Source organism: Lampetra planeri, chromosome 24 (genome assembly GCF_965212315.1).
Source record: "Lampetra planeri chromosome 24, kcLamPlan1.2.h2, whole genome shotgun sequence".
In the NCBI taxonomy this organism is placed as follows: Eukaryota; Metazoa; Chordata; class Hyperoartia; order Petromyzontiformes; family Petromyzontidae; genus Lampetra; species Lampetra planeri.
This window is the reverse complement of record NC_136130.1, coordinates 12,200,361-12,228,022: the sequence shown is the minus strand read 5'-3', so window position 1 is coordinate 12,228,022 and position 27,662 is coordinate 12,200,361. Positions and strand designations below refer to the sequence as shown.

At 48.4% G+C, this 27,662-nt stretch overlaps 1 protein-coding gene across 1 annotated transcript in view; it reads right to left on the bottom strand.

Annotated features, from left to right (window-relative positions):
• The window catches only part of HSDL2 (hydroxysteroid dehydrogenase like 2), a 60,381-nt gene that overhangs the window by 14,090 nt on the left and 18,629 nt on the right, over window positions 1-27,662 (bottom strand). The window contains exons 5-9 of the mRNA XM_078605744.1: window positions 25,441-25,544; window positions 23,712-23,810; window positions 22,333-22,527; window positions 16,330-16,401; window positions 13,914-14,072 (exon numbers count right to left, since the gene is read on the bottom strand). Of these exons, the coding sequence (XP_078461870.1) occupies window positions 13,914-14,072; window positions 16,330-16,401; window positions 22,333-22,527; window positions 23,712-23,810; window positions 25,441-25,544 (629 nt within the window). The remainder of the gene's footprint in view (window positions 1-13,913; window positions 14,073-16,329; window positions 16,402-22,332; window positions 22,528-23,711; window positions 23,811-25,440; window positions 25,545-27,662) is intronic.

The window sequence follows — 27,662 nt, the reverse complement described above, 5'->3', positions numbered from 1 at the left end:
GCGACACCATATTGACACGGGTGACAGCGCGCCAATCCGCCAAAATCCCTTTCGGCTCAGTCCCGCCGAAAAGGATCATGTCAAATCGGCTGTTGATGACATGCTTGCCGCCGATATCATTTCCCCTTCCAACAGCCCGTGGGGCGCACCGATCGTTTTGGTGAAAAAACACGACGGCTCACTGCGGTTTTGTGTCGACTTTCGGCGATTGAACAAAATTTCTGTGGCAGATGCGTACCCGCTTCCTCGAATGGATGAGTCGCTCGATGCCTTGGCGGGGGCGCGATTCTTTTCCACCCTCGATTTACTATCTGGATTCTGGCAGCTTCCTCTGGATGACGAATCAAAACCTAAAACTGCTTTTCGGACACCGCAAGGTCTCTTCCAATTTAACCGCTTGCCGATGGGCTTACATTCTGCGCCGGCAACTTTTCAGCGGTTAATGGAACTGGTCTTGGCAGGCTTACAATGGGATTCGTGTTTAATTTACTTGGACGATGTCATCGTCTTTAGCAAATCCTTCGAGGAACACCTCCAGAGGCTGCGTGCTGTTTTTCTCAAAATGCGGGCTGCCAATTTAAAATTTAAACCGCAGAAGTGCCATTTGCTCCGCGAATCGGTGCGGCATTTGGGTCACATTGTTGGGCGCTCGGGGATATCCACTGATCCCGCCAAAACGGAATGCGTCAGCTCCTGGCCGACTCCCACCTCGGTGGGAGAGGTCAGGAGTTTCATTGGGTTCGCGTCGTACTATCGACGGTTTGTGGCTGACTTCGCTACGATCGCGAAACCATTGCATGCCTTGACGTCCAAGGGAGTCAGGTTTCATTGGGGGCTGGAGGAGGAGGCTGCTTTTCACGCCCTCCGGAATGCCCTGGTGGGGGCTCCGCCGTTGAATTACCCCGACTTCTCACAACCCTTCTTGCTCGATACAGATGCAAGTAACACGGGCATCGGGGGCGTGCTGTCCCAACTCATTGGGGGCGTAGAGCATGTGGTGGCTTACGGTAGTCGGGTACTGTCTCCAGCGGAACAACGGTACTGCGTTACCCGTCGGGAATTATTGGCAATTGTTTATTTCATTCAGCAGTACCGCCCATATCTGTACGGTCGGCGTTTCACCGTCCGTACAGATCATGCGGCCCTACAGTACGCTCTGCGGGTTCAACAACCATCGGGCCAGTTGTCTCGATGGTTGGAGATTCTCCAGGACTACGACTTTGTCACCACATATCGTAAGGGCGTCCGCCACACGAACGCTGACGCCCTGTCACGGTTGCCACCCACTTCGGAGTGCGCTTGCCTCCTGGGTTCGGGGCGTTGTAGGCCCCCGAACGTCACCACCGATTCGGTCCTCGTGGCCGCCGCCGATGCGCCTTTGGCTTCGGGTCCTATCGAGCAAGAAGGGAGGGATTCGTTGCTGGGGTTGTCGGTCGCGGAATGGGGACGCCTCCAAATGGAGGACACCTCCCTCCTCGCTCTGCGCCGTCGCGCAGGGGGGGTTGGGCAGGGGGTGGCGAACATTGACTCGTGGGGGTTGTTCCAGGGTCTTTTAATGCACTGGGACGGAAAAACCCGCCGCCAGCAGCTCGTGGTGCCTGCAGCATTGAGGGGTAAGGTGGTATGGGCTGTTCATGAGCGGCTTCTGCACTTGGGGGTTCACAAGACCTTTGCCACGCTCCAGCTTGATTTCTTCTGGCCGGGCATGGCAAAGGACGTGGGGGATCTCCTGGGGTCGTGCACGCAATGCGCGCAGCGAAAGCCACCAGCTAGGGGGTCCAACCCTCCGCTGCAGTCCATAAAGGTTTCCCGGGTTAACGAGCTCGTTGCGCTAGACATACTCGGGCCATTTCCCGCTACACCCAGGGGGAATAGGTATTTATTGACAGGGGTCGAATACTTCACGAGATGGCCTATGGCCTGGCCCCTGGCCAACCAGTCGGCAGCAGCCATCGCGGAGGCCTTTGTCCAGGGCTATGTCCTCGACAAAGGTGCTCCGGAACGGCTGCTTACTGACCAGGGTAAGAATTTTTCGGGAAAACTCCTCCGCGAGGTGTGCGACCTCTTGGGTACGGAGAAAATTCGGACCTCCCCGTATCACCCTCAAACTGACGGGATGGTGGAACGGCTACATCGGACCATCACGTCTATGCTGTCCCAACAGGTGTCCGAATCCCAGACAGATTGGGACCTTCGCATAGCCGGTGTGTTGCAGGCCTACAGGATGGCTCCCCATGCGGCCACCGGATTTTCCCCTTTCTTTTTAATGTATGGCCGCGAGGCTAACCCCCCTGTGACGACCCAGCTGAAGCTCTCGGCGCCTCAGGCGAAGTCTACCTTGTCCGAACACGTTAAATTTAACATCAGCAAATTGTCTGAGGCGCGGGAAGCGGCCGTGCAAAATTCTGAACTCCGCCAGAAGGCGAACGAGAGGCTTCGGCTGGGGCGGGTACATGTGTTCAAATGGAAACCAGGGGACAGGGCATGGTTGCACTGTCCCCAGGTGCCACTGGCAACCTCGTCAAAGTTGGTACGGCCGTGGCGGGGGCCAGTGGAGGTCGTACAGGTCTTACGGCCGCAATGTGTTCGCGTCAAATGGGGGAGGCGTCGGTGGTACGTGCACCCCTCAAGGTTGAAACCGTTCATTGCGCCGGCCCGTGGTTCACACACACACACGCATGGCCAAACGTGTGAGGGGTCCGCCGACTCCCCGACGTCGCTGCTCTCGCCTGACATGACATCAACTGTTCCATCTCCAGGTGCAACAGGAGTGACGGGTCCACGCCCGCCAACCCCTCCCGGAGGGGTCGGGGGTCACTCGGCAGCGACGCCAGACTCTCTTGCACCCGGACCGTCACCAACCACCACTGAGCGTGCCGGGTCGAGCCCTTGTGACGGGCCCGCCGCGAGAACGCGCGCCAAAACGCGCAGACTATTGTGAGGTCGGCCGTTGGGGGGCCCTTGCGGACAGTGGGGGAGGGGCATCCGGAGCGCGTGTATATATGTTGGGTTTGCGGAATGGGGTATTTATTCGGGAGGGTGCGCCGGGTTATTTTTTTTTCTCTTTCTTCTTCTACCTGTTTCCTGTTGTTGTTGTTGTTATGACTGTTCTTGTTCTTGTTAAATTTACGCGAGGCACACACGGTTTTGGGGAGGCATGCACCTTTATTCTGGTTTTTTTTGCAGCCGGGGACGGCTGCGAGCTGTACAGGGGGGGGTGATGTAGAGGTGTAATTGTGTATGGGAGCGGATGGCAAACAAACACAAGGGGCGTGGTTAGGGCCGTACACATAGGAGGTGGCCACACCGACGTCCGCACCTGCATCCCCCACGGGCCCCTCCCGGGGGGGCCGCGGACTATAAGAGGGGGTGAGCCGGAGGGCTCGAGGTCGAGGTATCAGCTTTAACCAGCGAAGACGGAAGACCAGCTAGAATAGGCCCCGGAGCTCCCCTGGCTCGCTGTCCTTATAAGGGCCGACCAGGGCAAGCCGGTGGCGTGGCCCCGAGAGCCCAGACTGACGAGCAGGTCTGGGAACTCAGGGGGTCGGATCCCAGCTTGACCAGGGCTGGGACAGGTAGCCTCCCCTAGCTCCCTAGTGGAGGACTTGGGCTTAGGTTAGCGGGGCTTAGATGTTGTGTCTCCCTGTTAGCCGAGTAAGGGGACGTTACCCCTTAGGTCCTGTGTATACTCGCTAACTGTATACAAGTTGTGTTAATAAATAAGTGTGCCTCCGATCCCGTCGTCAAGCCTCCTGAGTAATTACTACAAAGACGTGCTGGAGGGAGCCAGTGTAAAACAACGATGTCTATTCAAGACACACAAGTGGACACAATTTTCCCCCTTCACATATCTGCACCTCCATAAAAACAATTTAAACATTATTTACACATTCTCAGCAGCAGCCTTAGTTCAACACAACCAACGCTGGACTGGTTTCATCATTCAGTGTCTCATCAGCAGTCAGGCGTCATTGAACTAATGCTGGAGAACTGCCAGGTATGCACAGGCAAGGACGCCCTCTGCTAGATACGGGCCCTAGTTTGACGTAAAACTTGATAATACCGAACCCGAGGCCGCCGGGCGCGTCGTCCGAGAAAATACAAATAACGAAGCAGAACATTCACGTCCACGTATCTGTCCCTCTACATGAGAAAATGAAAGAATCCTTATTTGTATACACATCCCATCAGGTTATATTTCACAGCAGCTTCTGATCCCATGTGGGCGTTTGGGAACCTGTAATGAGCCTGCAGACAGACAATGCATGGCATCGTCTCCACAAACTCCCTCATTCTCAGCGGCTTGTTGAGATGTTCCTTATTATCCCATTGGGTACAGATGTGATGAATGCACCAGGAGTACGGAACGTGCACTGTGACTACACAGCACTATGCGTATAACCGCCTGATCTATAAATATGATCTCGTGTTACTAGAAGCCCTATGCCTAATTAAAATTACAACTTAAACTGGGAAATAAACACAAGAACATAGAGTCATACAGACGACTGCTTATATTGGCGCTGTCAGTGCTGATAACATTTAACAAGGCAGTGTAACTACAGTGGTCCATTTACACATACCCCTCTGATTTAGAATGACCCTTTTAATTTTTTCTCAAAAGGCGAACGAATACTGTGAGAGCGTTGGCTTCCGTGCGTTACGGGGGAACAGAGGAGGAAGGCTGTGGTGTACGGTGGAGATCACAGATCTGTGGCATCTCCCTCACTCACCCCGCGTCTACGCCGGGAGCAATGTGGGTGTGTGCTACGCCGCAAAGGAAGAACCATTTACACGTTGCATCGCAAATTCTGTGACAGAGGCTCCGTACATTTTTTTGAAAGACAAAGAACAGGAGGAACCGAGGCGAGCGTGTTGCATGCAACAGGATACGATGATTATCAGCCCTGGATCACAATCTATAATTCTAGAATTCCCCCCCCGCCCCCGCTATTTCGGTGGTGTATCTATAAAATCTCGGGCTGTACTTTCACAAGAGAATGTTTCCCCCTGCAAGGCAGCTGAAAACGAACGTCCATCTATGAACCCTGACCTGTGCGTTGCACGCGTTTGAATTAAAAAGAGCGCGCACACGCACCCACGCGCGCGCTGCGTGCAACTTGCACCGAGCGGTGAGCGACGCCGAGGGGTCCACAGTTTAAGGGTTATGGGCCTCCACCAGAGACGCCGAAACCGTTTCAGAAGATGGCTTCCGTCGTGCGGCCTGCCATTAGAAGTCTTTGGCCAGATGTTTATTCCAATTTAATAAAAAAAAAAATACATTTGAATGTATTTACGCTGCATTACGACCACAATGATTGCGAGCTCATAAATTCAGTCAAGATTTCAAGTACATGACTGTGTTATAATATTACGCTGCAGCAGTAAATATATAAAGGGGAAAAACCTATAATCAGTAAATATATACTTACGTATTTACAAACATAAGAAGCTTGGGGTTTTGACTTAACTTGCCCACCAGTGTCGGGCGTGTGAAGTGCAAATTCTCGGCGTGTGAGACGCAACCCTGAAGCGATTCTACACGCGCAGTGCGACGTCGAGGGGAGGCGACGCTCACTGCTCTCCCAGCGATGCCGTGCACCGCAAGCTTCTTTTAAAACACTTCACGACGGTGCAGAGGTGCCCCACTGACCACCCGAGCCATCGCCACATGCACCACACGCGTGCTACGCGGCACACGCGTGTGGTGTGGCACACGGCACACGCGCACCATACGGGGGGGAGCGGGGCGCTTCCGAGCAGATGGGTCTCACGGCGGCCGTGCGACGCACGATGCTCTGAGAGAGAAGGCAACTGTAGAGGTGCAGCCCTGCAGCTGCTCGCTCAGACCACTCCTAGCAGAAGGGCCTGCTGCAAGAGGGTAACTCCAGAGAGCGCTCGTCTCTACTGGGCATTTTGGTCTACTCTTCCATACTGGTCGGATATGTATGTGTCGTGCGTATTCGCTTTGTAATCTCAACGCAATTTTGTTCGGTGCGGTCAAAGAACGCCTAGGTTTTGTTTCCCAAGCATTCAATTTCATGAAGGATTTAAAATAAAACGTGAGCCTGTCGCTGATTAACGCATCACCCCACGCTGATCCTTGCACTGAATATTTGCAAATACAACATCCATCACGATAACAACAAATAATTAATGGGAGAATATACTGATGTTCTTCCATAAATTATTAATATATATTTAAACTATTTTGAGTTCTGCATTTCAAACATGTTCCTATCACCAAGGCACATTTACCTTTTCATGGACATTTAAAAATGCAAAATATATGATTTGCACGCAAAAACATAATATCGCGACGCATATTCATCACAATGCAAGCGCACAAATGGCACCGGCGGCACATACAGGGCCTAACAACGCGATTGTAATGAACGCCAGCGCTCTGTGAAACTGGAGCCGTGTAAACGACTGCCGTGTGTGGCCTGGGCGCGATGCAAGAAAATTAACAACCGCCGAGCGCGAGCAAGACAATGGATGCATTGTGAAGACGTAATTTTGCGTCCGACATTAATCAGAATAGCTGGCTGCTGGAGTGTGCTCTGGCAATTAAAAGACTGCATCAGAGAGAGCTGTGTTAATATTTCCATTTAACACAATTTCGTATTCATTTGCACCCCAGATTAAATGTAACCTTCTATTCATGTTGCTAAGCAACCCCCCATCTGGAAGCCAAACCGTGTATATATTCTGCAACAGAATTGGTTGGAGTTGTGTGGTTTTTACTTTCTGCCTTGCGACATTGCAATTGAAATACACGGTTATTAAACACTGCACTGGGTCTCGGATAATGATGAATACGCACAAGTCTAATTCACCGGGAAGCGGGCAAAACACCGCACATTACTTGGCAAAAAACCCAGAAATTAATGCAAACATATTAGAGAAAGAATAATTATATTTTCATGACTTCAGTTTGAGTCTATTCCAAAATCTAATCAGCCACATTGCTCATTACAGTAATGAAGTTGATAATGTAATTGTGTGCATTAATCAAATGTTGTAGCTATTATTATTTTTTGGTTTAATGCACAGAGAGAACGACAGTCATGTTCATATCAGTTGCAATAAATACAACTCTTATTATCTGCAAAATGAATTACTCCCGTTTCTGCATCTGAAAGTCAACCAGGAATGAATGTTAAATTGCAAGAGATATTATCGATGATATAGCCATTTAATCGATTCTTAATTGGTTAAAACATCACTCACTGCATGTCAACCGTGGTTGCGAATTGAACTCGGGTAGCTGGGTTAATAGCACATGCCACTAACCACTATGCCACCGCTCCTCCCGTCTAATATATCCCAGGGGTTAATACACCGAGCGACGCATCACTTCCCTCATCCCTAACACGCTCCTTCACAAGCAATGCTACACGAGAAATCAGCACGTATGCATTTATCCCTGTTATCCGCTGACCCTAAGGATTCACAGAGAAGTTAATCACAAACAAAAACGGTATTATGACTGTGATATTATAGCCACGACTAAGTATGTATTACTATTATCACTCTGCTTGTTTACCAAGGGATTCCTCAACGAGTCTTAAGATTTGTGTTCAGGCACAAGCTCGATTGAGGAATTTGAAGATAATTTTCAGCAATGGAATGTTTGGCAAACACCAGTTACATTGGTTTATTGGCTATGGGAGAAAACTGGATGACCCGGAGAAAACGCATGAAGCGGTACAAGGGGAGAACGCACAAACTCCACGCAGAAAGGCGCCCGAGTCTGGAATCGAAGCCAGGCACTTCTTGCTGAAAGGCATAAGTGTCATCACTGCGCCACCACCCTATAATCAGGCCGAGTGGTGCTGCTGTGCCGAGTACACCGTCTCACAATCGCAAGGTTTATGAATTCAAATCATCGTTGGAGGGCGGCTCAGCCTGTCATCATCTGTGCGGGGTCAGCGCAAGGAGTGCCGCACTCCCGCCGGGAAGTACGCGGCTGGCGTCTCACGGAGACAGCGGCGGCCGCCCCCCCACCCCAGCGGCGGAACCTCCAGCGCTGCCACCGTGCGGCTCGTGCGAGCGTGTGGCGAGGCTGGCACTCCGTTGTTACGTTGGTGCGACGACGTCCCTGCCGCAAGCAGCCAAGAAAGTCCAAGGGACTTGAGGCTCAAGTGAGCGGTGTTCGTCTCCTCTGTTGAGTACAACTCCTGTGTCCCTGTGCCTCCCCCGGGCAAGCAATCTAGGTGACACTGAGCTTGGCCCAAGTCACTCGTAATGATTTTCAGCAGCCATGCTCTATCCAATGCTGAATGAAGACCAATACGATGTCTCTGACTTGTGGGATGATCGATGTGTTCCTCTTTTTGTCTCTCAATGTAATCCACGCATGTAGTCCACGCATGTAATCCATGCATGCATGTCTCTCAATGTAATCCATGCATGCACTTCTCCATGCTACTTGGCACACTTTTCTCTTTTTTCTTTATTAACTTTAGTTAATTGCCGTGTTTCTGGACGTGTGGCACTGCAGGTAGTGCGCACTGATGACGTTCTTCTTCTTTAGGCACTCCGGAAAGTTGCCTTCATTATCAAGTTTAGCTTTCCAAAGGCACTCCTTTTGACGAACATAAACTTTAGTATTATAGCCAGAACTACTGCATGATCAAAGTTTTGGACGACCAAAGCAACTTTAAAAAAACGTATCTGGCCTTTCAGTGTCGGTGCACGAGGAGATGTTAGGAGTTACATGGTTAAGACCGGGAAAGCGATTGTGAACCTGAGCATAGAAGAGAGAGCAGCGCGGAGGTGATGCTGGGTGGCATGCTGGAACGCGGCGGGGCAGGGTAGGTCACCCAGAGAGCCTCGTGAGAGGCAGTCGGCGATGGACAGGGAGCACACGAGCGGTGGTGGGGACACAGTGGAGCCAGGAGTGCCAGCTGTGCTCCAGGGGCCACTTGGTTCTGCTGGGCTAGCCCACGTGGCAGTTGCATGTCAAAATTATTGTCATTTTCCATCCACCGCCCAACAGGCCAAGAATTCTGACGTAAAACTACCGCGTGGCCTAACCAAAATAAAACAAATACGGATAATTGCATTGGCTACAAAAACCTCTGACATATACCCTACGCTTGTGCTACGTGGCAGAGGGAAGCGACGTAGGGGGATGGCGGTGCCCTGGACGTCGTTCGCCATGACAATGCACCTACCCTGGTCGCGGAAGGCCGTCCTCCGCTCCGTGAAGCGATGCACCCTCGTCGTGAGGTGCGGCTGCCTAGTGCCATCTCAACGCCGACAATATTTTCGCTATAATTGGCAGAGAAGGCAGCTCAGTGCATGGTCTCGCAGGCGGGAGGCTGTAATGCGATTGGCGTTGCATTGGTGAGATCGTTGGACATTGCTTGGCTGAGCCGGCCTCAGGGCCACCCGCAGGCCCAATCTACTCCACGGCAATATCTGGCATACGGACAGCATGATGCCGACATAACAATACCGAATGGCAGCTACAATATTGACAACTGAAAAATGTGATGCAATGGGAATTTACATGAATGTAAAGTCAATATGTTGCATTCCAATTAAAATAAGCCGTTACGGGGTAGAATTTGTGTACTAATTGTGGCAAAAGGCTATGAAACAACCGCACGAAGATAACTTGGCTGAAGCCCAGGCTCGCGTTTAGAATGTGATTGATTTTTTAATTAGACTAATTGTTTCAGTGCAGCAAGTGCATCTGGCTATTGAACCAACACCACTGGCTCTGGCTCGAGTAGAATATCACGGAGCAGCACGTTACATCAAAGTCTCGCGTAAATCACATCACCACACTCGTGCAGCCAGGACGGCTTTCCTTAATATGCCACGGGCAAGGCCGTACATCACACTAACGCACGGATAGAGCCTCGCACACCCCATCACTTCCACTTTTTAAAATCATCCTTCTCTTCTGTTATGGCAAGACAGCTTGGCTTCGTAGTGATTTGATATTTGCCATATCCACAGTTTAAGGGTTATGGGACATAAATTGCAGCCTAACAATAAACGTGGCGGCTTTGCAATATTATGACGAACACATCATCTTTACAATGACAATTATTTTTGATTTTTTTTACCATGCATTTCATAAAAATGTAATTTCACGGCAATGTACAATAAACGAGCGGCAGCCACTTACGTGCGCTATTTACGCGATCAATCACACCCGACGTGTCACCTGCTAAGGAGGAGGTGCGCGCCTGCCAGCGCACAGCCACGAGATGGTAAGGGTCGACTCGGCCCGGTGTCCGTCTACCACCACTTGGGGGTGACTCATCAGTACCTAGCCTATGCTGAGACTTGCTCCTGCCATAGACTAATGGAATGTCCACTCTCTGGATCAGGACTGCCAGTCGACACAATGGACACTCTCACTCTCCAACAGGCAATGGAGCACGCGCACACTTGAGACTTTTGCAGGATGTGCACATCGCCCCGCGCCTACGATGTTTACGCCAGCTGTTTCAAATTAAATATCACTGATTAGGAATTCCATGTTTTTCGGACAAACTGTGTAAGTCACACAAATACGTGAACAACCACATTCAAAGCAACATACTTGCCAAAATGCTGGCTCAGGGAATGACCAATGGTATTCAACAATCCATCGCTGGACGAAGGCATCCTCAAGCCATTGCCGTTTCTACGATGCGGTCCTACGATGCAACAATGCACCCAGCGCCTGCGTACGAGTTGATCTCGTAGCTCCATCTCCATGGCATGCGTCCTCTCGGGCGCGTCCCCTCCGGCTGCCACTCCACTGTTACTCTCCTGCCCAAGCCCAAAAACTTTTCTCCACCGCCGGCCACCGTCCGCTGTGGCTGTGACGTGTCCTGCCCAAGCCCGTTTTGTCCATGTCTCTGATTCATATGTTGCAGTAGGCAATACGGACCAAGCTGTTTGTCAGCAAGGCAAAGTGCAAGAGATCGACAATATGGAACCCCAAGTCTAGACAGTCAAGTGCACGTATGGCAAGCCTTGGTTTGTGTTCAACATCAACATCAAACCTTAATTTGAATGTGTTCTTTGACTGTGGGCCAAGGCAGAGTACTTACATTTTGTTAATATCAGAGTTATATGATCACATACCTCTCCTCTGAAGGTAAAAAAAATTGCTGCCACATTGACCCAGAATTGTCTGCAGCATCAAGTCAGGAATGAGGACACTGCCGCGGTGAAGCGGTTCGCCCACTGATACAGTGAAGCGGTTCGCCCACCAGACTCGCAATCCACAGCTTGCCGGTTGCGTCTCCCCGCACAGCAGTTCAAACAAATGGGCAACTTTATTAAACACGAGCTGCCCTAAATGGGTTCGCCACAGTTAAGATGATGGGACTCTGATTACCCTCGTCTCTTCCAGGACGTCTGGAGAGCGTGGAAGAGCAGACCAAATACCCACAACAGCAGCTCTCTGTGGAGCTTCCTCTAATGGAGGCCCTTTCATCAGCAGTGGTGAGCAAGACATTGCAGGGCTGCGCCTTTGCCTTTTCCCCGGGTAACTTTGTGCACCCCGGAGCACACGTGCGAACGGTCAGCACGAAACGCCACGGCACGCGGGAAATTTTGTGATTTGTTGCGTTTCTAAAATTCGAAAACTCCGTCGTCGATTTATCAAAGGAGTAATACGAAGTGGGCAATATCACAGAGATAAAACAAAGTTGTCTCGAATTAGGTTTGGATTTGATTTTACGAAGATAGGAAAAACACATTTTCTAATATTATACCTAAGCTGTGAGTAAAAGGTTTAATATAAACTTAAAACAATATAAACTTCAAACAAAGACAGATAAAGGCCTCTTCTTCATTCTTGTTTTGGTAAATATGGGACCGGACAAATCTAAGCAGTGTTTTGAAGCGTTCATTTGAGGAATAGTTTCAGACGTCCAATCACGGACTTCAGACCAAGCTTTGAATTTGTGAAATATGAAAGAGCACTCCTTACTCATCAAAAAGGCTTGCATCAAATAACAGATATGAACCAGTATAAAACGGACATATTCAGTTGCATTTTGTGAAGATATTGCCCGGTGTAGGAACAGGCACGGTAACGTTACATTACCCAGAACGCTACCCGTTAGTTTACCTTGAACTGAACCAGAAGATGCATTCTGAGCATTCTGGCAAATCCAGTGTGAAGATGCGCACTGCCATCCATCCCGATAACAATGGAGACATCTAGCCTCCAAACTCGGGCTAGAGGTAGCGGTGGAAACGTGCTGGCACGCGATGGGTTGCCAAAGCGACACTGCTCACAGCTCCCAACACGTGGGCCGGCACTTTTAACAAAGTTTAAGCATCGAGCAACACTGTTATGTTCGTATGTATGTTTGTATGTCTGTATGTATGTATGTATGTCTGTATGTATGTATGTTTGTATGTATGTTTGTATGTTTGTATGTTTGTATGTCTGTACGTATGTATGTTTGTATGTATGTATGGACACGTTTCAGGGGAAATGTCAGTGAACGTGGGCTGCTGCAGGGCGGATCGGTTTCGTAGCGGCGCTTCTCCGTGCACACCGAGACCGCTGGCTCGATGAGCATCTACATCTCATCTACGTCTCATCAAACAGAGTACCCCTGGGAGCACGGCCAGCTGTGCTTGTATCCAGCTGTGCTTGTATCAGAAGTCGCCCATTGCCTTCCTCCCACCAGTGTAATGTAAGGGCGTGGTGCTTATAAGAGAACTGTCCCGATAGAGGGTGTGCTTATATCCAGCGTCTCCGATCCAAGACGGCGCAAGGCACCCGGCGCGCAGAGAAGAGAAGTTTCTCCGGATAGTGCCACTACAATTCTAACCAAGGAGCAAAGCCAATTCCGAATGTTTACGGTCAAACACGAGGTGCCTTTAAAAGTGCAGAAAAAGGCTGAAATGGGATCTGCTTTTAGTCTATTCGATAAAAATGGGCCATTAACATTTTAATGACCTAGAGACTACATCGAGAGATTAAAAATAATAATTGATTCGCAATACATCATTGGAAGATTCTTCTTCTTGGAAGATGACCAGTGTTGCCAAAGAAACATAATTTACCAGTTTATCAACCAGCCAAATATACAGGCCCCAACACCTATGACGCAGGCTACGTATGAGCGTCCTCCTATCAGGCTTCAACCCCGCTCAGATGGCCAATAATGTTCATGTTAGAGCCATATCGTAAGGATGAAGCAAGCACAAGACAGCCAGCCAATTAATTTGATGATGCAACAAAGCCAGTAAAATTGGGATCAGCTGTGCTGAAGAACCCGATGGCCCAAGGAGGAATTGCTTGGCAGATGGCCAGGTGGCTAAGCCCAACGCCTGAGCACGGAGCTGGAACCGCTGAAACCCGGGGTTCGAGTCCGCTTGCCAGGGCACCATTCGGAATTATGCAATGATTCTGGTTTGTGTGTATGGGTAATGAAAGCGGATTGTGTGACAACATATGCATTATATGAGGTGGATTCATAATTAGCTTTACTTGGCGATTTAAAGATGTTAGCACAACTAAAGTGTAGCCCTCGCGGATTGTAGCAGCAAGTTAATTACTTGGTCTTGCTCCATGGGCAATTCGGACCTGGGCAGCTGCCTGTGAGTGAAACAGGTTTTCAAGTTTAGAGAAATCATGGTCTCAGCCATGTTAGGAATGACCAAACCATTTGCTTAAATTAAATTTAGTGTTTCACTTAATTAGGCTTTTGTTTTCTTGCAGCGCAGCAAATCGTCCATTATCCTGAACTCCTCCCACCTTTACCAACAGGCACCAAAAGGCACGGTGAAGTACGGTCAAAATATCCTTCTCGGTCCCCCAAGGCGTGGGGAGAGGCCCTCGTCCGTCAGCGTAAACGACAAAAACGGGCGGCGTCTGTACAGTCCTGACAAGATGAAAGCGAGCCCGGAAGGAACGAGAGTATCGGTGACAATACCGGAGAGGTCGAACTGGAAGATGCCACCGGTGGACTTGACGACGTCGGCGGAAAGGAAGTGGCGGATGCGCTCGAAGGTTTTGCCGATGGGCGCTGGGCCCTCATGCTTGCCGGCCTCGCCTCCGGCCGACGTTCCGGCTCTGAATGCCGGCTTCCCACCTGAGGGCCGACAAGCACGACGGCGGTGAGGCGCGTGCGCCCCGCTCTGCTCCCGCGGCAAAGGGGGTCGACGATGGGGCGTGATTCACGCTTCCATCGTTAACACAGCGGGGCGCGACTGAAGACGTTGACGTCCAGGCTGCCTTGTGTTCTCACCGTCCTCAACGCTGGACGTCCCGCGCCGAGTTGCAGGCTCTACCAGATCAAACTGTGTCCCCCACCAACGAAACGGGGGACTAAAAAACTTAGTTGTGAGGTGGGCGATCCAAAAATGTCAAGATTATTTAAAAGAACCCTTAATTAATAAAAAAAACCCGATGTATTTTCTCCAAACGTGGTGGCCACATGCGCCATCATTAGGGATGGATGTTAAAGCGCTCCCTTGTAGAAATGTATAACTCCGAGTTCCCTCGGTAGCGAGACAGAGTTATTGTGTCCTCGCGTCAGACAAGTTAATCAGCTGCAAAAATGAGCAATCATCTCCCACCTCACAAAAACGGGCTCCTTGTGCAAGTGTTCCGTACAGCTTAATGGCGATGTATCACTCCTGTACCAACCCATTACATTTATAAGGTGGATATTGCCTTTACATAACAAGTTATCTTAACGACCAAGAACTAGGCCCACGTGGAGACACTAAGAATATCTTTCAGCCAACGACAAACAGCCAAGAGCAACAGCGAACAAGGTACTTGAAAGAAGAGGGGAGAGATAGGAAAATGAATGGCGATGCCAAACAAATACAGCATACACCGGTAGAATATGCAGAACCCTGTACAACTATTAGGAAATGATCGAAAACATTATTTAGAGAACACTAAAAAATTGAATTAGCCACGAGCGTGAAAGTAGCAAAAAGGAGATTGATGAAATGGCTGTAAAGCCTTGAGAAGAAAGATGGAACCACAACGCATGATTAGAGACAGACTCTTGAAACCAGTAGATGCATCTTAAGCAGACCTCTATAGCAATAAAAACTCCGTAGATCCCAGGAATGAAGCCATTTTTCTCATGAGCAGGAGGAAGGAGCAGATGTCGCAATTGAAGAAATAATGCCGTGTCTTTCATCTTGAAGAAACGAGCCGGTGAGATGATGCGAGGAATGATTCCCCTTCCCTCCTGCAACCTCACCGCGTGTACGGACCCAATTGCCTCCATCTCTCGCCTGATGGAAATCATTCATTATTTATTATTCTTACTCCTATTACTACTACTACGACCAAAAAAATGAATATACGCTCTCATGTATGGAAATGTGTAAAATATTTTGAGACGTAACCAGTTGGCAGGTTGACAAGAACACGCTTCACTGGTTTAAATTAATGTAATGGCAAATCGGGGGGAGGTGCACCCGTTAACATTCTCTACATTGCATTTTATTTACATTTAGATGTGCACTGCGACTTCGTACAAGGCTGCTCCAAAGAGCGAGCGACACGATCTTCAGATGCTTTATTCCACAACGAGCATTTAACACAAGTGGGCAAACTATAGAGGGCATCTGAGAAGACATTTTGTTTATAAGACGGGAAACCCGGTGAAGACACGCGGCTCAACGCTTCTCTTATCCGCGACCTGTGACCCACGACTGCCAGCATCCACAGATCAAACTCAAGCCGCATCAACTCCCATTACCCAGCGGTCAATTCTTCCTGATTTAAGACAGAATTGCTAATAAAAGAGCTTACGTGTAACTAACTTCGGCCGGTGATAAAGTCATCTTATTATGACCCGTGGGATCTGCGGATAGAGGTTATGTGAATGAAAAAAGTGCACGCTTCCATGCTCGTATCATGAGCGTAACAATAGATTGATTGATGCACCATCACGCCCCTAATATGAGAAGAGAGATTGTGGTTGATGAATAAGCAAACCGGTGGCAAAGAGGTGTTGTCCTTACATCATCAGAATGATGTGCAGGTGGTATACACTACAGGCACATCGTGTGCGTGAGACTCACTCGCGCGCGCACACACATGATGAATGTACAATTAGCAGCCTCCTGCTGCTGCTCCCTTCAACGGAGGAGAATTTCAACGCTCCGAGGCGGCGCAATAATAAATTAGCCCGCTTCGTTGTGCGTCGCGTGGCGGTCATTTTCCACGTCAGCAGACGCTGCGCCTCATCTCTCTCCCAGCGCGGTTAGGCAAGAGAGGCAGCCATGCGAGAAGAGGCTGTGACACGGCGTAAAAGCCGCGGTTAAAATGTCAACCGGTGTCTTTAATGAGGCGGCGGCGGCGAGGGTGGAGAGACGCACCGTACTCCTCCATCTTCTTCACCAAGTCCTCGGGCTCCTCGTCGAGGAAGAAGTCGGGCAGCAGAGGGTGGCCTGCGGGTCGCAGATCGCAACGATAGCCGGGTTACCCTCCACGGTCGCTCTCCTGACAGCGAGCGCGTACAAGAAACCCACGAGCGTTCACCACAACGTGCCGTGACAGGCGGCCATGGGGCTGTGCTGCATTGTGGGCAATTGTAAAGGTAGAGGTGCAGCCCTGAAATGATTTGCTTATGTCACTGCTGGATAAAGGGCCTCCACCAGAGGGTTCTCTATAGAGCCCCTCCGCAGGGTGTTCTGTGCTGCTCTTCCATGCCGGCTGTATGTCGTAGAAGAGGTGGGATGACCCACACTTCACCCCAACACGTGCAATCTGCCGATCGACTGTACTGTACTATCATTTATACCCTTGGGTGGACAGAGGTGGAGGGATTTAAGAAACGTGTCTATTGTTTGTCATGGCGCGCCAGGAGAACAAACCAACCGCTTCTAGAATGTAGGTCCGGTGTGCTCGCCATTAAACCACAGCGACATACCGGCTTGTCAAGAGGGATGCAACTTAGTCATTAGATGCAAGAGGAAATGATGAATCAACATCACTTGAGTTTAATGATATCTACCAATTCAAAAGTCCAGCATGCTAACCACTAGACCACAGCAGCATTCATGTGCAATATATTACATATTGACACCTTACGATTTTCAAAATGTTGAGAACCTTAAAAGGCTATGCTATCAAGAACATTTTAATAGTACTTTTAAAGAACGTATCATTCAGTAAGAGAGTATTAAAAAGCAGACACGATAAGCTCAAAGTGGCAAACGATGTAGTCAGGATTTACGGAGAGGAGCACGGCGCTTGCTAGCGGTTGATATATAAAGAGGAGCTATAGATGGGAAAGCCAGCTGACACTACGGGATGCACGCATTCTGCCAGGAGCACACAGCGAGATGGAAACATAATTGCAAACATGACAGCAACCAGCATGGAGCCTAGCAATCAGATTCATGGCTCAGTGTTTCTCTTCTAAAGAAGTGCACCAGGCATTGACAGTGCAGCGCGAGGCATGCTGGCTGCTTACGGAGGAGTGGATGTTGCAGACATGTCTGAGTGGGTCATGAAATTTAATGGCAGCGTTGCATTAGTGGTTAGGAGCATCATGTTGTCACTCAAAAAAAACCATTACCGGGATGGAGAGAGACCCAAATAAACTGTACAAGCATGCGAGCATTACTGAACTGCGTATAAATCCCAACAGCCGTGAGCTCTTGTGAGAAATATGGAGCAAGCGGGACCGTTCAAATCGTGGTTATTTGTTTAACCGAGTGAGAATTAGTCTAATTTGCCAGTGACCTGTTTGCATGAGCCTACTTTTGTCTCGGCCTGACCCGCCACGGACACCCACAGCGAGTGGCGCCGGGAGTAAGGGCAGTCAAGCGATGTCACGGGCTCCTTGTAATAGGTCGCACGGTGTCACTTGGCTGGGGTCAGAGTGCTTCCTCATCGTGATTGTGGTTCAGCACGGCTGCCAACGACCGCGCGTTCGTCACCACGTGGGTTTGCGCAGTTGTGCTGCACGTGTTCTCCGACGGGCGTGATTCTACACAATGTCCGGCATTTCGCTTCACGTCCTGGGAGCTGCTCACCCTCGTTACCCTCCTCCAAAACCTTTCTGAAGAAGCTCCCAGCACGCGGAGCAAAACGTCGGACATCGTGATGAACAAAGCCTCGTACAAGTAGGAAACGCATCGGAGAGCTCTGGTACTTTAGACGTTGTAACTGCATAGAATTATCATAATGATAATCCACAAGGACACGTGAAGAAAGCTGCATTGCGTATATTAACAGCTTCCAACATTCGCATACTGGCTGCGTAGCTCTCGGCAGCAGCATTAACACATTTATGAGTCCGTGTCCAAAGTTCTGTTCATATTCCATTCCACCCTTTACACGCGAGGGTCCCACTGGATTAAAACAATATGCATTACCATGTACATTAGCTTGCCTCGTGCTCCCTGCCACAATCTAACTTTAAACCCACTCCTATCGTTGCAATGAGGTGCCTCGACATGACAATGTATTCAGCTGCTCTGCAATATCATCCGAGTTGCCGAGCACTGTACTGGGCAAGCAAGAGTGAAGCGCTTCAATAACGATCAGTACGCAGCACCACATCCATCACCGCCACTTACCAAACATTCCACACGTTTCTTTTAGCAGTAAGGTCACAGTGTCCATTAGGGTTTCCGTCATATCATTTTTCACGATACGATATCAATTTTCACGATATAACATTTTTATTGTGAAATCCGTTTTCTGTAACTTTGTGACTGTATATTTGTTTCATTGTGTTTGTTTTGGTGCTTTGTCGTACCTCTGGTACGAATACAGAACCACAGTTCTTCAACTGCAGTAGGTAAACACAAGCATGCCAACGCCTTTAAATCATTGTAGCTTGACAATCCATAACGCTTATTACGCAGCGCACACTGCCAGTTGTGCATTAAATAATTAAACAAAGCACAACAGAATGAAATTACGACTTCATATAGCCACCACTAAGCTGTCAATTACTCCGGAAAACTGTTTTTTAAATCACTAATTTAATTATAAAAATATTTTATTTAGAACTTCAATTACTGAGTTTGTTATATTTAAGATTAGTTTGTCAGAATCATTTGTATAAAAAAGAGGAACGGTATTCACAATATAACGATATTTTGCAAAACTAACACGCGATTACCTTATATCGTACGATATATCACAGTACTGTCACTTCGTAGCCATCCTAGTGTTGATTATATGATACGTATATGACCTGTATAATCGTGTATTTCACAACGAATCCTATAAACGTCAGTGTAGCACAGAGCCAACGGGCTAGGCCCGGTTGGTTTACCCATCGCGCCCACACATCCAAACGCGTCCCTTCAGCGGGCAAGGTTACACGCAGCGCTGTTGCGGAGTCTGCGAGGCGTCCCATCGGCGGAGCATCTCACATCCGCCGACACAACGTGTCTCGTACAGTGCATTTTACGCGAGCACTTGAAGGTGAGGATCCACTGAAAGCATCGCGGAACACCGAGAGCATGAGTGTGTGCCCGCAACATGGAAACGCATGCCATTATGCGGCATGTAAAAGCATCAAACCCATCTTTGATCTCGGTTGGGGGGTGTGCAGCCCCCCCACCCTCACGCGACCACGCGGCCCCCCATCTGCAGCTCGGCTACTTTCATCCGTTTGACTCCTCGAAGGAAGTGCTGGGAGGAAGAGATGCTTCAAGCCTCACCACTGTGTCGGAGCTGCTCGGCAAAACTGCCTTCATGTGCGGCAGATATTTTTTTTGCAACAGGCATATGGATACAGCTTGCCTTCTGATGCACGCATCTGATCTACGGCAATACACTGTCACATAGCTGATGTCCGATCACACAAAACCGCGTTGCGCATTTGTACCGACCCGATAACGCTCTTCATGTTTCATTCTTTTTAAACAAATGCATCTTCCTCCCAGAATTATTTTGAACGTTTGACATTTTGTCCTGAGCCGACATGTCCCTGGCAGGGTGTCAACCCCCCCGTGATACAGAACGGCCGTGCAGTGCCTTGCTCGGTGTCCCTGGGGGCGCTGTCACCGAGTGTGATGGAGCAGCATGCTCCTGCCTGGCTTCACGAGCCTCGGGCCTCAATGGTAATCTTAAGGGACACGTCGTCAGGCGCCACGAGTCTTGAGAACAAAGCTTTAATGGGAGCGATTAAAATTTTGTTCGCCAGTAATTACATCTGGCATCAACAGGCGATAACTCTGGCTGCCGCCTGATGAGGCTGGTTGTAATTACTGGCGAAACGTCATACTCGAATTTTAAATGTTGTGGGTTTACTCTCCAACACACCGGTACTAGTAACGAATTGGCATGTTTTGTTCACGTGACAAACCTTACTAATTGGCTGTATTGGGTGGTCGCGGGTTTATCGACGCATTCATATTTTCACGATCTAACCCAAAAACCTATATTATGGATCGTATTCTTTTGTTGCTGTGTATAGTATACAGTGTCATGTATCCGACTGTCTGATAGCTTTAATAATTATGTTGTGCTGTGATGAATAATTTTTACTGATGGAATTCAGGAATGTTCCTTCACTTACTGTTCCGAAATAAAATCAATGACCATTCGGGAAAGTCCCTGAACCTTGCATGGAACGCAGTGAACCTTCAAGCAGAATAATTCTGTATTCTGCTTGGAACAACAGCGGAACATTTCTTCCAATCATTTGGTTGAAATCGCTCCTTATTAATTTAAATGTTGAGTCACCCCCTAAATTGTGGTTTCCCAGCTGTGGCTCTCACACGTGGCATCACGTAGCGGCTGCCTTGCCCCGTCTAAACACAGCCGGGAGGGGATCCCAGGTGCGTGGCAGTGCGGACGAGTTCAACGCGCCACACAGTCCAACCGTAGTGACGATGCCATCGCTACGCTCTACAGAAGCACTCTTCTCATTAGCAAGGCTCTAAACTCAAGTCGGGACCTCCTCGGCATCCAGCTACAGCCAGCAAGCAATTGGACTGTTGGGTTGCCGTCGTGCAAGAGCAGCTTACACGGGATTCAGCTTCATCCCGCAGCGCAGCTCCCCGCCGTGTTGCCGTGCTGCCGTGCTGTACCGCGTTACTTTCTCCCATTATCAAAACGATCTGAAAATTTTAAAAAGGGTCGAAAATTGTCCTTAAACATCCCAAATCAGATTTTTCTTTCATCCAAAACTCATCTGGCGCATGTAAATGGACTCAAAGTGAAACATCACAACCAGCTGTTACACAGCTGCTGCTGCTGCTGCTGCAGCCGAAGAGCACCTTCCTCGCTCAGCACCATTGACAAACGAGAAATCATTAAGGGGTGACTTGTGACATTTATCTTGGGGCCCGCATATTCATTGGCAGAAATATTAAACATTCAACATCTTTATAAAATCATACAAAGCAGGCTGCCAATTAGATGCGTTAAATCTTCAATATTTGCTCTGGTAATTGACAGCGATGACAGACACCGCGGGCAACACCCACCAAGGCCGGGTGATTGAGTGACTCATCTTCCCAACGATGAACGGCTGTTGTGAATGGTTTTAATGAAGAAAAAAAATACACCTGTTATACCGGTACCGCGAGTAAATATAAGCACGTGCAGCTGTTAATGTTAATAAATCAACGATGTTAACACTTGTGTCGATAAAAACACTTGTATTGCATCATCAATCCATATTATGCGAGTGAAAATATTCAAGAAGTGTTCACCAGCATCAGTTTCCTTGATGACATGCCGGAAGTTTTACTTGAAAGACCGTGCTAATAATGTAACTGGCAAGTTATTGAAGCCATTGCATCAACAGCGTGGTCCGTGCAGTCCCTAAACGTGTGTTGCTCACACACGGCAGCTGTGAGAGCCACGTGTCCGTACATCACCGCACCGGTGAGCGCAAGCTGGTGAGGGTGGTGAGGGTGGTGGAGGCTACGCTGCTCCGCCGCCTGCAAACCGGCACTGTGGATGTCAGGGTTGGTGGATCGCACGAATTTGTGAAACTTCTTCCTTTCCTACTCTTTGGTTTTTTCGGTAAAGTCACGAGGTCACCGTCTCCTGGCTTGCCAGGGTATGATGGCAGTATAGAATGTAGCACAGCCCCACGTGTGCTCCCCCTGTTCTGGGTCTCCTCTAGGCTCTTCTCATAGCTAAAACAACATACAAGGTAAACTGGTATTGGACCAACATCCAAATTCTGAAGAAGACCTGTAAATTATGGAATTGGGATTACACATAGCAGATGCAACATCGCCCCTCTACTGCGAAACAAAAAAAACACTTTTGCAGGATCATCCTCAAAAAGTCTTGAGAAATAGTGAGGCTGTCATGGGTAAACAAGCATCATCATCACCATCACAACCATAATAGAATAACGATACGTCGTCCGGTGGTAGAGAGGCTCACGGTACCTGGTGACATGTGGTATATGTCGAGGTTGGTGATGCCCTCTTTCATGAGGATATCCTCGTCAATGACGAAGTTCCCGGTGAAACTCGTCGGCTTGCACAGGATGGCGTAGGCGGCGTCCGCCATGATGTCTGGCTTGCGGCACTGGTTGGCCATGCCAGACCCGGCCAGCATTTCCATCGCCGCCGTGTGGATTGCTAAACGGCGAGAGGCGACGTCATCAGCCCAGCGTGGATGCGATTATTCTTATTATACGTAAGCAGGCAAATACGCCTACATCCAGAAAATCTGTCACACCACATAAAATAACTTATTTCCAGATCCTATCGGCCATATGGCCTTCTGGGAGCAACATTGGTTTAATAAAAGTTCACTCTGGACTGGCTTCGATCTTCAGTGTCTCATTGGCAGAATGAAGCCAATGCTGCCCGACATTCATGGGCGAGGGCTCCTAATAGATCTATCAGACCACTGCGTATCGCAGTAGTTCGCAGAAAACTATTGACAGGGAAATAATTACACGTGGACTTTCCACCTTTTGTTTCTATTATTGCTTTTTTACATAATCCATTAATAGGTATTTAAACTGATTGGCAATTCTAAAAGGTTAGCAAGTCTTGTGGTGCACACTAGTGGCCAGACACATCATAGACAGAGTTAGTTATTCTTATAAATGTCATCAAGTCCATGATACTCCCAACCTGCTAGGACGCAAGCTGGCCAAGAGACACAGTGCAGCTGTGGGTTGCAGACCACCAAACATTGCAGCTCACGAAAGACGCTACCTATTTTGCCAACCAACCGTCGCGAACCCATTCGTACAGCAGGGTGGACACAGAGACGGGGCGTGGAATTAAATAAAACATGCACCGCCGTACGGGAGATCAAACCGGCCGCCTCTGGATGCAAGTCCAGTGCCCTGACCATGACACCACCATGGTAGCACCCCTGCTGTCAAGGGGCGTGTTGGTTTACATGGAGAGAAAATGATGACTCAGCTTCACTCGAGTTTAATATCTAAAAAACGATGCGAACACTTTACATTTCAGTTGTGTTGTGGTAAGGGATGAGAGTGGTTGTGGATGGGGAGGGGAAGAACAATTACCCATGAAAAAGTCACCCCAAGGCAAAGGGTTCCTTCTGTGAATGTGCACAGTCAGCGCGGTGTGGACTCGTGCTAATTCATCCCCTGGGTACGTGCTCCCTGATGCCTTTGGAGTGCAGCAGGGCAGTGGGATGGTTGGGATGCGATGCATTGTAATGCGCTTTGAGTTGCTGCATCTTTTAAGCCAGCTCCACTAAAGCATGCAAATCCCTGTCCTTAACGGACATAATGAGTGGGAATGACATCACAAAAATATCACAAAGGTGCAGTGCTCACCTGTTTTAGGCCACAGGGCATTGACGGCAATTTCACTGCGGAATTCCTCAGCCATGCCCAGCACACACATGGACATGCCGTACTTTGCCATCGTGTAAGCTGCAACACAGTTTTGCATGGACATTACACAGAAAGCAATACGAGTTTGTAACATTGCATCAACATTGTCATCATTCATTCTTTATACCACGACTCCCTTGCAGTACATCTCAAAGTGCCAACAGCACAAAAGGCATTACCGTCACACCATCAACCACACCTCAACAATCGTTACCAAACTCAAGCCCAAATGTCAAAAGACAAAAACAGGGCGATAATACATTTTTAGAAGGCCCTGAGCCGGTGATGGAAGCTCCTCGTTCCCGTGACAGGGAGCAGTCGCTCCCGAGGGCAGCTGGTGGTGGGATTTGATTTGCTCGAGTGCCCGATGGATGACGAGGTGAGATCAACGCTGCCGGGATTTGAAGTTGCAACCTTTCGCTTGCAGCGGCACGGCTTCGCCGGACTGTTTCACGGAAACCAGCGACGGGAATTTATTCTCAATTACAATTTTTGTCAATATGATCCGAATAAACATTGCGCGTCGAAAAATGTAAGCTGTGATGAGGCAAGCAACAGAGCAATACAATTAGACTTTGTTGTGCGTTTTTAAGTATACTCAAAAAGGCCGTTAGGTGTGTTTCCTGTCGTGTTAATTGAGGTGTTAGGCTCGGAAGAAATGCAAACGCTTGCTAAATGGCCTTTAGGTAATCCAGGAGGAGACACTGTGAATCAAGTTATTACATGTGGAAGTAGCTTCCACATGTCGCCCCGCATGCCACTGCGATGGTCGTGCAGGGTGGCAGGTTCTACTTTGGTGGGGGGGGGTTACGTTTATTTATGTTCATGTTTCAATAAAGTGAAACTAATTCATTTTTCATATACGGTAGCATTACCGCATGTTGTGAAACTGCACCGGCGCTTATTTTGGCGCGTGTGTGCGTGGGCACAATCGAGTGCGTGTCGTCTTGCAGACCTCGTCCCAACCGTTTTTCATCCAAGAAAGGCTGCAAGGCCTTAAAGCAAGTATCAGTCACAAGGCCTGGTGTGATACAATAACGATACTAGAAGACATGGAGCAGTCTGCCCAAGAGCGATCTTTGCCTATACAGTATACAGCCAAAGCAGGCCTGGCAAATATTAATATCAGCACCTGTAAATCTTACAACCTCCTTCCTTGATAAGTATCTACACCTTGGGAGTATACCAGGCTTCGGTGCATGATGCGTTATTCAGCGTGTCGATCGGTGGTTATTCAGGCTGGTGATGTGCTCTTTCTCTTCAATAAAAACAACAACCAGTATCCAAACATGCAGCAAACTACTTCCTGTAGTAGAGAATCTAGTTAATGGCATTGAGGACCAATTCATGTGATGCAGTAACGTCGGGTGAGTTTTCTTAACAAGAAGTCATGTTAAAACTATTGCACAATCTAAGTCCTTTGAATAAGGATCCAAAATTATCGTTAAAGATCTAAAATCATACTGAAGAGGAGGCTCTATGCGGAGGCTCACTAACGAACCAGCGATGTATCGTGCGTGATTTAATCCTCTTACATTGCAAGTTGTTACCCACAAACTCATTAGCAATGAACACGTGTGTATGTCTACCAGATGGCCGTGCTTCAGAGCGAGCGGTTAGGCTGGCTGAGCCGCACAATGTCAGGCACTTGTCAGCGTGCGCAACTCACCGCAGTGGTTCTTGAACCACACGGGATTCATGTTGATGGGGGGGCTGATGTTCAGGATGTGCGGGTTTTTGCTCTTCTTCAGGTAGGGGATGCACACCTTGGACCTGCACAGGAAGCGGACGTTACAGCAAGGACAACTCCACGTCAAGAGACCCACAAAACGTGAAACTCGGCAATCTGAAAACAGGCGACAAAGCGTTATATGTACGAACGTTGAACTTCCTTCGCACCATACGTAACCAACCGTGCTAATCGGAGGTACGGGGGAAGAACAACAAACTAAACACAAAAAACTATTCTGAAGAAATTAGTTTTCAATCTAGATTTAAAAGCGTTGAGACGCAGGAAGCTCTCTTGCAGTAGGGAACTGGCCAAAAGCCCCGCAGAATTGCAACTTATGGCACACAGTACGTGACAAGATAAAACAAGGCTGTAAATAAAATCTAAAGACTTGTGAACTAAAGTATGGTACTGTACTGGATATAAACCTGGAGCTAAAACTGTAAGTCGTGAAGATTAAAGTCAAGGGATTCATTAATCTCTTAAAAAAATGTATTAGCTAAAAGCACATGACAGCCTATTGACAGGCAAATAAATTTATATTCAGTAGATCTCAGGAACATGCAAGGATCAGGTTTCAGGACACCAATTCTAATACTCCCATAAGATGTTCCAAATATGCCCATGAAAAAAACCTACAAAAAAATCATCATCATCATCATCAGCCATCCACCACTAGACTAAGGCCTCCCAAATCGCTGCCACCTTCAAGGGTCCTGCAATGTGTAATTACCCACCAAGCACCTGATGTCATTCCGACATTTCTTCGAACGCCGTTTAGGACGCGTTCAATTCCTCGGCTGCCACTCCGTTGTCATTATCCTTAACCACAGCCCTCATCCCCTCCGGCATCACACTCTACCCAAGCCCACTCGCTTTTCTTAACGGCACGGATGATACCAATAGCTTGCGTATGTCCTCTATAGTGTTCCTCTCTTGCCCTCTCTAAATGTCATCCTAAGCGTGCATCTCTCCGTGCTTATTTGCGCACTCTTCCAAATTGTATACCATACGCTTCGTTTATGGCGCGTGTTTCTGAACCGTGTCATAGCAGGCAGTACGCACTGATTAAAACATTTCTTCTTGAGGCACAATGCTGGGTTACTTATCATGGTCGAGTTCAACTTGAGAAAGCACTCCCTCCAAACTGTTTATACATTTCGATTTAAAGCTTTCGTGACTGCAGGGATTCATCTTCTTGGTTCTTTCGGTAAAGTAACGTAGAAGGGAAGTAATAAAGTAATACAAATAAAACATAATAAAATAATTCTCACGACGTTTCGGCCACAACGCAAGCAGTCGTCCTGCTTGTGTTGTGGCCAAAACGTCGTGAGAATTATCTTATTATGTTTTATTTTATTATTTTATTATTTCCATTCTACGTGACTTTTCCGAAAGAACCAAGAAGATGTTTATACATTTCCTAAAGAAAAAAGGTGTTACATTCAACAAGTAAAAAAACACGGTAATTGCAAACAATTCAGACGTAGCCAGTCCCATGTGTAGAAACGAGGCACAGCGGTCCCCTGTGGCAGGCAAAGCTCCCGTGATGGTCTCCCTCCCACTGGGAGTCCACACTTTACAGCAGCCATTGCAGAGGGACACGGGTGGGAAATCACCCCGGCCACAATCGTCCCCTGCCTCCCTTGGGTACCTGCGCTCCCAAATGTCACTCTTACGAACCACTTGGCTGGAAAATGGTCAGGCTACGGTATATAGAGTATATAAAATGTAAAAAATTTAACACTGCACCAGTTGCTTGTTAACACTACTACTGCAAACTAAATCCACTCATACCCCCCCTCTACATTGCATATTATTAGAGTTCGAACTTTTAGTCGATTAAGTTATTTAAGAAAATCAATGTTAGAGTCAACTATGTACTTATTTTGTGGTCGATTACTCAGACCCCTTAATAAATGGTGGTTGCCCCCACTTCCTTGTTCCTGAAGGCAGGAAACCCCCGACAAACCACGCCCATCGTGACACCGCTGATGACGCCGACGAAGTTACCCAGCCCCGCCCATCACCTCCCATCCAGCGGCACATGTGGGAACAGAGGTGTGGATCTGATGATCGGCAGAGCGATCGATTTTTTAATCAGAAAGCCTGGCTCCACGTATAGTTAAAATTAATTCTCAAGACATTTTAAAAGTAATAAT